This window comes from Mus caroli, chromosome 3, assembly GCF_900094665.2.
Source record: "Mus caroli chromosome 3, CAROLI_EIJ_v1.1, whole genome shotgun sequence".
In the NCBI taxonomy this organism is placed as follows: domain Eukaryota; kingdom Metazoa; phylum Chordata; class Mammalia; order Rodentia; family Muridae; genus Mus; species Mus caroli.
Window position 1 is genome coordinate 23,937,352 of NC_034572.1, and position 11,000 is coordinate 23,948,351.

Genomic DNA, 11,000 nt, shown 5'->3' on the forward strand with positions numbered 1-11,000 from the left:
AGTGCACAGTTCTTATATGTGTATGTTCTTAAAATATTTTTATACCACAAAATTGTGTCCACTCTGTCTAGAGCTTCTAAGAGAAAGTCTTCTGGTTAATTGCTTCATAGACGACGGGACCCTCGCGTTCAGGGTACTGCCTTTATGGTTAGGAATAGTCATTTCTAATGTTGACTTCCAGGTTCGGTTTGAGCTTGTCTTCCTTTCAAATTCTGAATTTCCTTGTTAGCCAGGCATGGTAGTGCACAGGAAGTTAGAGCAGGAGGGTTTTCCTCAGCTGAAGGCCAACCTGAGCTGTGTAACAAAACTCTGACTCAAAAAATAGACTGTAGACTCAACAGAACCGTTGCCATCATGTTCACAGCCATAGTCACTGCACTGAGCCCCCACAGAACTGACCGTATCAACTGTCGCTCATGGAAGAAGTGCGCACAGGACCATCCTCTTTTCTGCTGAACTATATTGACTATTGATAGTTTCTGGAAGAGGGAAAAGTCGTTGTTTCTGTTTCATGCACACTGCTGAGCCCACTAGGCTCCAACTTAAATTGGCCCTGGTTAAACTCTGTAAAGAAACCTGAACATAAGGAAAGGGGTAGGAAAAGTTAGAAGGCAGGGTCCTGGGACATGAGAGTGCTCAGTGTGTGTTATGTACAATGTGTCATGTAGTCAGATCGTTCTCATTACAAATACATGGCTAAAACTAAGAGGGGTGCTTTCGTTTGATCTTGGGGTTTTTGTTCATTTGTTTGGACTTTGATATGTGCTCTTCTTGTATATCACAGATAGACCTCGAACTTCAGATCCTTCTTCCTCCAAGTTCTGAATGCTGGGGTTATACTAGTCCCATATGTGGCCATTAATGTTTTGTAAGTATGTAAAACAGTTGCTTGGCTTAAGAGCCACCATAAAATAGAAAATATCTTGCCATCTTCCTACCCATCCTCTCCATCACTCCAGAGACACCGCTGGCGTCCCTACCTTGCCAGCAGGAATTGCTGTTCTCTCCACAGTGGTCTAGTGATGAGTCCTTAAAGTGACCTCTCCCTCACTGTGGGAACCATATGACCAGTGACCAGAGACACTGCAAGTAGCTCTGGGCTTCAGTTCACACACTTTCTCTGGCACTATAAGCCATGGCAGGTTACTATGTCAGTTATCACTGACCATGATCATTGCTACTAAAAACCTTAACCTTCCAGATATACAAACCAGAGATATACAGTGAAAGAAATGGGCTCCCATCCTCTGTCCCCACATTCTGTTGTCACTTGCAGATACCAGGATCCCATTTCCCAGGAGTAATGGCAGAGAGGAGAAAGGTAAGAAGGCTAGATTATGGATTGTGCGTCACTGTCTTAGACTCTCTCTGTTCCCTTGTTAAACATCCAGATGGGGAACCTTTTGTAGAGTCACCCTCATGTTAAAGGTATGCAGCCATGCTCCCTGGGAAATTAAAACATCTATTCCCACAATACATTCAGCAGATGTTTGTAACAATCACTGGGTTGTGTCTCAGAAGGCCAACTACCAAGGTCTTAGCCACCTCTTGGGAGTTCTTTCTAAAAGTAATCAAAATAATATTCTGACTATATCCAGAGATGATTGCCAGTACTCAAGTGGTTTGGATCCTGAGTTCTGGAGAGCCCAAAAGGCTTGGCAGCCCTGGTTACCATCAGATCCCAACCCATTCTTGGTGGGAGAACAGCATATGTGTAAGTAATGTTCATAGTATATCAGTCTTTTTGTTTTCAACCATGTGTACTTTGATTTAAATTATGGGTGCCACCATTTTCATTTATGTATAGGCACATACATCACTAACGTCCTGATTTAGAGAAATAACCTTCCAAATCAAATGAAACTTTGACACACAATAATAATAATAATACTGAGATACTGAGAACACAAAGGAAATGCAAGGTTCTGTAGAGATACTAAAATTAAGTAGAAGAGAGGGCTGTCTTTCTAATCCTAATGCTCCTTAGTCTGAGGCAAGAGGATGGTGGGTACTGGGCCAGCCTGGGCTACATAGCAAGATTCTTGTCTTTCACATGCAACTTGCATTGTGATACCAGTTCCAGATGGAATTAAAAACAAAACTGGAAAAATAAAAGGAGTTTCTGCTTGAAAAATTTTGGAACATATACAATGAAACGAAAGTCTGTAATTTTTTTCTCAAAGATAATAAAGCATTATATTTCAGAATCTTTATAAAGTAGCACCAAGAAAATGCATAGCACTTCTCTCTATATCAATAAAACGTGAACATGAGAGAGTTCATGCCTGAAGCAAACAGCCAGCCAACAAACCAGAAGGGAACACAAAGAAGCAAGTAACAAAGACCAAAGCAGGAACAAAGGAGTTAGAGAAGGAGAGAAGTCCAATTGAACTTCTAGTTTAAAAAAAAAAAAAAAACAGGAGTGGGGTGGGGGTTGGGAGCGGGACAGATCTTTGTGAGTTCAAGGCCAGCCTGGTCTACATAGCAAGTCTTAGGCCAGACATAACTGTGTGATGAGACTGTCTCAGAAACAACAAAAAGCTAACAAAGTGAACAGATCAAAATAATTTAAAGAAAGTGAAGGGATGGTGTCACAGCTCAGCAAGTAAAAAGTGCTTGTCATCAAGCCTAATGACCTGAGTTGAACTCGCAGACCCACAGGATGGAGGACTCAATCCACAAGTTGTCCTTTGTGTGCCTTGGCTATGTGTGCAAATTCATAGATCACAATACAGAAACATGAAGCAAGTATATGTGACAGTTTACCTTTCCCCTTAGGGTTTGCTATATTTTGTGCTCTTGCCAGCTCCTAATTTGTTTATCTTCTAGAAGTTCGGGTAAATCCATGCCAATGCCTATTAGCTCTATATAGCTGGTTTACTTAGGAATGATCCAAGGTGACAGGATTAAGGAAGTAGGAGGCAGCAGAAGCAACTAGCAATACACTAGTGACAAGCCAGGCCCAGTCCTGTGGGATCTCCCACACAATCATGCAGAGTACACTTCTGAACTGCAAAGATGTAGCTTGGCCAAAACGCCTTATACACTACTCACTTCTACCTAAGGGATTCCGGGGCATGAAGCATGGCAATGGCGTACTCATGGGAACTCGCACTTCCTTCCAGAACCCACACCGACAGCAAGGGCTTAACTCCTTAAGGGCAGCACTTATCCTTGGAGGGCAGGAAACTGGGTGAATGGTCCCCTCCTCTAGAAAACAATATGACAAAATGTAAGTTTGGACATAAAGCTAATATAACTGGTATTATTTCTTCCTCAAATGTTTGTTAGAAGTAACCTTATTTACAGTTTGATCCATTTAAGAGATACGGGACTATTCAGATATTCTGTTTCTTCTTATGTAAGCTCTGGTAAGTTGTATTTTTCTGGAAATTTTATATCTAGTTTGCCATATTTTTCATATAACTTATACTTTTAACTGTTTTGATTCACATGGAACATTTGTGGGGGGGGGTTGTTTGTTTTGTTTTGTTTTGTGCCTAGTGTTTCTGTGTAGCCCTGGCTGTCTTAGAACGCACCCTAGACCAGGCTGGCTAAAAAATATCTTAAATGCATCTTCCAGTTTTATTATTTATAGCTGTCACATTGCTAGCTTTATTGCTGCTTGTGTGATATTTTGGATCCCTCTCTGGACTGTTTGGAAATAATTTTGTCTTTGTACCTTGAAGGGCTCCCTAAATCTGAGAATTCTGACATTTCTTTGTCTTTTCCCAGTCTCTCTGGTTCGTCCTACGGGATCTCCTAGCGAGTGCATTTGCAAATCATAATTCTGGCATTCTTGTTTTCACTTTTTGTATCTATAATTTCTTTGCTTGTTTGCCTCCTTGCTTCCTTTCTTCCCCCTCCCTCCCTTTTTTCCAACTTTATTACTACTGTGTGTGTCTGTGTGATATGTGCAAACTTGATAACCTATGTCAGAGGAGTCTCCTTTCACAATGGGTTCTGAAATTTAACTCAATAGGCTCGCAGAAGTAGCACCTTTACCTGCTAGAGTCTAATCAGTCTTCCCATGTCCTTCCTTTTCCTTCTTTCTCCTTCCGACTTCATTGTTGTTGTTTTTCTTCTTCAAAGTTTCAATGTTGTCAGCTGATATCAAACTTACAGAACCAAGGCATCCTGCTACAACCCCATCAGTAGCTGGAATTATTGGGATCACTCTCTAGGCTCGTCTTCTTTAATTTTCTATTGCATATTAGTAGCTGATTTCTTAATTTTCTCTTCAGCTTGATCCATCCTCTTGTACAGCATAAAATAATTTAAAGTCAGCTTTTGTATTTTAAATGCAAGAAATACTTTTTGAGGATTCTGTTTCAAATACTGACAAAATTTAACTATCTCTTGTTCCCTCATACTTTGAAATATTTTAACTCTTAGTCATACTGAAAGTACTTATTTTATGTTCTGGTATTTTTCAATATATGTAGGCTCTGTTGATTTTATTTTATAGGTATAGTGATTTGTTTTCCTATGTATTTAGTGATTTTAAAAGCTGGCAGCTCATATTTCTGAAAGCTTAGCTCAGGGAATTCTTCCTGACAATATCAAAGGTGCATTTCTCCAGAGAATACTTGTACTTCTTCCTGGCATCAGTCCAAGCACATATTAACTGCAGTTTTAGGAGGTTTTTTTTTTTTTTTCCTATCTTGGTAGGGCTAATTCAGACTCCATATATGTATGAGCAGAGCTTGCTTTTTGGCCTCCAAAATACTCTTTTACTTTGCTATCAGCTTAACCATACATTACAAGTCATTTATAACATTGTGTTTTATCCCATTTGAGGTGGCCATATTATATGGAGTTTTGCAATAACCTTAATCTACAATATCCTGCATTTTTAACTGATCCAGCTATTCGTGATCCAATATCAAATACATCCAATGAGTTAAGCTTATAATCTATTAAAAATATATCTGTCCACCAGGCATGATTGAGCACATCTTTGATCCCAGCACTTATAAAGCAGAGGCTGGAGTATCTTTTTGGGTTCAAAGCCACAACCTGGTCTGTGATAGCCATGGCTTCATAGTGAGACCCTGTCAGTGAGAGAGAGAGAGAGAGAGAGAGAGAGAGAGAGAGAGAGAGAGAGAGAGAGAGCACATTTGCCCTCATTCTATTTTTTTTCTGGGCTTTTTAAAGCCAAAAAAAAAAAAAGAAAAAAAACCCAAACAAGCAAAAAAACTGATGGTTTAAATGACAATGGCCCCCATAAGCTCATATATTTGAGAGCCCCAATTTGGAAGGATGGAAATGTGAGCCTGTTGGAGATGTATCATTGAGGGTAGGCTTCGAGGATTCAAAAGCTCACATCATTCCCAGTTAATCTCTGCTTTGTGCTTTGTGGGTCCAGATGTAAGCTTTCTGCTACTGCTCCAGTGCCATACCTGTCGCCTGTCCACCTGCTGTCATGCTCCCTGCTCTGATGGTCAGGGACTCACCCTCTGAATCTATATAAGTCACCAACAAACTTTCTTCCACAAATTGCTTTGGCCATGGTGTCTGCACACCAGTAGAACAGTAACTAAGACAGGCATATATGCCATGATGCACTCTGTAGGAAATCCAGGGCTTAGAAAGAACTATTGACAACATTAATTCTTGCTATCTGGTTAATATTTTTTTTAATCCAGAGAAAAAAGTTTAATCATTTTCACCCATTATGGTTTCTAATTTAGTATTTGGGGGATGACCAATTATTTAGAATCATTTTTAATTTTTTTCATTTTCCTCTAGTCTATTTTTTAAATTTTAATTTAATTTTTAATTTTTTTATACTCCATATTCCATTTCTTGCCCCCCATCCACCCTCCGTCTGCTTCACATCCCACATCTCCTCCCTACCCGGCCCCGTCTCCACGTGGATGTCCCCACCCCCCACCCCACCTGACCTCTAAACTCCCTGGGGTCTCCAGCCTGTTGGGGGTTAGAGGCATCATCTCTGAATGAACACAGACCCGGAAGTCCTCTTGGTGGTCCAGTGTTTGAGAGATCTGGGGGGGGGGGGTGTGTCCAGATTAATTGAGACTGCTGGGCCTCCTACAGAACAGACCCTCTCCTCAGCTTCTTTCAGCCTTCCCTAATTCAACAACAGGGGTCAGCTACTTCTGTCCATTGGTTGGGTGCAAATATCTGCATCTGACTCTTTCAGCTGCTTGTTGGGTCTTTCAGAGAGCAGTCATGATAGGGCCCTTTTTGTGAACACTCCATAGCCTCAGTAATAGCCCTGGCACCTCCCCTTGAGCTGGATCCCACTTTGGGTCTGTAGCTGGACCTTTTTTTCCTCAGGATCCTCTCCATTTCCATCCAGGTAATTCTTTCAGACAGGAACAATTACGAGTCAGAGGTGATGGCAACCCCATCCCTCACTTGATGTCCTGTCTTCCTGCTGGAGGTGGGCTCTATAAGTTCCTCTCCCTACTGTAAGGTGTTTCATCTAAGGTTCCTCTCTTTGAGTCCTGGGAGTTTCTCATCTCCCAGGTCTCTGGTGCATTCTGGGGGGTCGCCCCAACTTCCTATTTCCTGAGGTTGCCTATGTCTCCTTTAAATAATTGGCTTAAGTGGTTATTGTTATAACACAGAAAGTTGCCAAAGATAAGCAAAACAAAATTTTAAAATGTCAATTAATGGCCTATTTTCAAAATATCTAATGATCATTTTGATCTGCAGAACAGGAAGCCCTTTAGGAAGAAATGTCAACCCTGGCCCCTGGCTGAACATTTGGAACGGAAAGTTTTTGTGATTCTTAAGGCAAACAGATTTTAAAATTTAATGAAATTGATTTCTTCTAAAACCTCAGCACCACTAGCACCATACCCTACACTATATTAACGCCTATTACCGATCGCTTGGATAAAACACAAACACAACTCTTACATTCTAGGGCCTTTTCCAAACCAACAACTAAGGTCCATCCCATCTCCTGTCCCTAAATACTAGAGTTTAACACTCACAGAAACGTATACTGCTGAACACCAACAGCCTCACCACTTTTCTAACCTGGCGTCAATTACAACCGCTCAAAACTCAAATGCTTTTTTTCTTTCTGTCATCAAGGTACCTCCATCCCAGTGTACTTTGTAAACATTGATAGTTAGGTTTCAGCAGATTGTGAGTCAGTAAGTAGAAAGTACAATAAATTATGCCCATCCAGTAAACCCAAAGCGTACTCAACTCATTCTTCTCAGAAGGACATCCTCTACCTTAAAAGCTAGGCAAAGCATAGAACTTTTTCTCTAGAGGATTATAATCGCCACATAATAGAGACGATCATAAAGCAACATTGAGATTCTGCCTTGCCCTGAATTATATATAACAGATAACTCCAGCATCCCTTGAACATACTTCACTCTGGTTTGTAAGTTTGCAAAGTCCACAGCCAGAGCAGAGAATCAGTCGACTCCGGCGTCCCACTAGATGACGCAGGCAGAAGCCAAACGCCAGGGCATCCCCGCCCCCCAACGCCACGCCTCCGTTTCCTAGGTGACTGCCAAGCACTCCGTGCATATCCGGTTCCGAGTTGCGTAGTTCGCACGCTCTGCGTATGACGCAGCACGTTTTTATATAAAAGCGTGCGTGCAGCGCAAGCCCGTTCTCTTCCCACGGCTGCAGCTCAACATGGCGCCGGTGAGTGCACGCGCGTGTGCGGGGCTAGGGTGTTACAGGTAGCTATTGCGTCTAGCGAGCGGGAGCGCCGCAGGAGAGAAGGCGGTGGGAAGAGAGTCGGCCTGGGCGGCTCGACTGGGACGATAGAATCCGGGTTGCGGAGCCATCCGTGACTGCCGTGCGGCCTGCGCCGCTGGAGCCGGGCCCGCGACTAGCTTAGTATCGGCGGGCGCGGTCGGTCTCTGGGCCTCTTGGTTTCTCCATGGCCTGTGGTCACCCTGTCACCGGAAGAGAGCCTAGGTGGCCAGGTCCGCGGTTGCAATGAGGTTAGCAGTTTGAAGAGTGTGGTTTAAACATTTGGAAAGTCACTATACCCAAAATTATTAAAAAATAAGGTTGCTGAGTAAGGATTCAAAACTGAGTGACGTCTGATGGACCCATCGGGACTGCCTGTTAATTGCACGGCAGTGAGCGAGTCCAGTCCGTCATTCACTGAAATGGCAGTTCCGGGTATGCGATAATTGGAGGGTGGTGAAGGCGTAGAGTATTATTAATTGGTAGCCATTTAGGTGACTCTGTTTGGACCAATTACAATAAAGCATAAAGAGACCCATTACCCTAAAAATGGTGTTTTAAGTTCAGATAGAACTTGAAAAGCACCTAGGTGGGTGTTTTGATTTGAAATTGGAAATAACGTCAGTTAACAGTAGGAAGCAGTTCTTCATAATCAAGCAAAATTTCTCACTATAAGTTTACACTTGGACTTGGTACTTAACTGGAAATGATTCCCATGAAGTTTCATGGGAATGGAAACATTGGTTTAAACCAAGTTAATGAGTAACCTTTACATATATAGTACAGGATCCTTTAAGTGCTGGTCAGGTCTGTGTATAACCCATTATACCATATGTATGCTGCGTTGGTAATTTTTTTCTTGAGAATTCAGTGTCTAAGCTGAATAAACTGCTTTAATGGCATCATAATTATGTCTGTAGCAGAAAGACAAGAAGCCTAAGAAGTCCACCTGGAGGTTTCATTTGGACCTTACTCATCCAGTAGAAGATGGAATTTTTGACTCTGGAAATTTTGTAAGTGTCTTACTGTGATTGCATAGTTGTTGGCATTTAAATGTAGTACTTGATATTAACCTAAGCTGTGCTCCTAGGGTAACTTCCCTAGTGACTAGGGTTTTCTTCCCTAGTTTTGCATTCTTTCTGTTTGAAAATAGGAACAGTTTCTACGGGAGAAGGTTAAGGTCAATGGAAAAACTGGAAATCTTGGAAATGTTGTTCACATTGAACGCCTGAAGAATAAAATCACAGTTGTTTCTGAGAAACAGTTCTCCAAAAGGTGAGTTCTGTTTTTAAGTTGTGATGGAATATCTTATAGGCATTCTGCTAAAATGACTGTTAATCTGTTTAAAGGTACTTGCATATAGGGTCAGGATGACTCTTGCTGTCTATTTCATTTCAAAAATGGGGAATATTAGTATATTTTGCGTCAACAGACAGCAGATTTCATGGTGTGTTGTAGGGGGTTGAGAGGCTGCTCTTGTCCTGTTTGCTTCTTAAAACCAAAGTCTAGTGAACCGGAGTTACAAATGTGGCAGTGCGTGTTTTCATGATAGGATTGATCACACATCTAATAAAATCATGGTTTTGTCTCAAAGGTATTTGAAATATCTTACCAAGAAATACCTTAAGAAGAATAATCTCCGTGATTGGCTACGTGTGGTCGCATCTGACAAGGAGACTTACGAACTTCGTTATTTCCAGATTAGTCAAGATGAAGATGGTTCGGAGTCTGAGGACTGATTGGCCTTTGCTTGTAATACAGTTGAAGTATTCTAAAGAAATATAAAATTGGACTTTATGAGAAAATAAAAGTCATTGCACTCTATAAAAACATGTATGGTTCATCAGTGTGTTGGATGCCTAGAGAAAAATTTGGGTTGTTGAGTGATTCAGGCCTCTTCCTTAATGAACAGAAAGGCTCCTTGTGGGTGAATTATTCATGCTTACTGTCTGTTAACAGCCTTAGTTGACAAGACCTGTGAATTTTCTTAGCTTTGTACCCTAATCCAGCTTTCTGCAAAGTTAGATACCTGCTTATGTATGTATTCCTTTGTCACTGGGCTAGTTGGTGTAAGACTATAAATGAAAAACATCCTGTTTGCTTACCCCAAGAACTGGCAAATATTTGGCACTACAAAGGAACCACTGATAAACATTTTGTTAATGAAGGCAACAAAAACCTGGGTCTGTCCTAAGCAGCTTAGGCAATGGGGGAGGGAGTAGTAAGGGAAGAGGAGTAGCTCTTAGGATGATTCCAGGGTGTCGCTTCTGATAGGCATGTCTGTGAACTGCATTGAGAGCCAGGCTGGTGGTTTGAAGTGTATGCAGTGTTTTGGTATAAGGGTGGGAAAGGAAAGGGTGGATTCAATGGATTTTTGAGAGAATTTACTGAGACTGATTTAGTCTTGCTTTGCAGCTGTAACAATTCTGTAGTGCTGAAAACAGGAATTTACCTTACAACTTCTGGAGGCTGGTCAGAGTCCAATTTCTAGTCCATAGAACCAGCTGAGTATACCCTTAACTGGTAGACAATATGAATTTAGAGTTAGGTTCCATAAGAAATCCTAACCAAGAGTCTGTATTCTAATTAATCACGTCTGAAATGCCCACCACTGTCACTTGGTTTCAGTGTGGGCCCTGGATGAAGGGAGAAACATCAACAGGTAATCTAGACCCTCTTTTAAATGTCACTGCCAAAATGATTTCATTTCAGACTGAAATGATTGTGGAGTGTTTCTGCAATGGCCAAATGATAAGAAATCCAGGTATAGGTTTGGAGCAGTTGAGGATGTATGTGAAAGGATGTAATCTTCATAGAACACTATGGCATGGTGGGCCATTTCTGTTAACTAGTGCTTCTAGAAATGGAGGCAGGAAGATTAAATGTTCAGGCCCCTCCATCTTTGGTTTCATTGAGTTTGAGACAAATCTGGGCTCTCTCAGACACTATCTCAAAAACTAGCGAATGCAGACAGGATCAAGGGCTCCCACTTAACTACCTCCTTCATGCCTGCCTTACAAAAAGCTTTTGAAGCATGTCTGATAGTTATGTATTTAAAAGCTTCCAAATGAGTCTTACATTTAATATTATGTACTAGGGCCTGGGTAAACTTATAAAATACTCAGGAGTTACAAAATTTATTTAGTTAATTTGGTAGCTGCTGCTAGGTATTATTTGGGATACTACCTTAATCAGAAATTTCTGCCTTAATTAAGCCCAGTTTAGGAAAAGGAAAAAAGTAAGATTGTGTATTTCATGGCCGTATGCTATGAAGAAAAATACAGGTAATGGGGAACCGGGTCTGG

The 11,000-nt window shown here is 41.3% G+C and overlaps 1 protein-coding gene across 2 annotated transcripts; it reads left to right on the forward strand.

Annotated features, from left to right (window-relative positions):
• Window positions 1-7,538: 7,538 nt before the first annotated feature.
• Window positions 7,539-9,525, forward strand: Rpl22l1 (ribosomal protein L22 like 1). 2 transcript variants are annotated; one of them, XM_021158045.2, is made up of 4 exons: window positions 7,539-7,641; window positions 8,616-8,708; window positions 8,849-8,970; window positions 9,290-9,525. In XM_021158045.2, the coding sequence occupies exons 1-4, from the start codon at window positions 7,633-7,635 to the stop codon at window positions 9,432-9,434; spliced, it is 369 nt and encodes a 122-aa protein (XP_021013704.1). In that variant the 5' UTR covers window positions 7,539-7,632; the 3' UTR covers window positions 9,435-9,525. The 2 variants fall into 2 exon arrangements, with proteins under 2 accessions (XP_021013704.1, XP_021013705.1); XM_021158046.2 differs by having other exon boundaries at window positions 7,609-7,641; window positions 8,619-8,708.
• The last annotated feature ends 1,475 nt before the right edge of the window (window positions 9,526-11,000 follow it).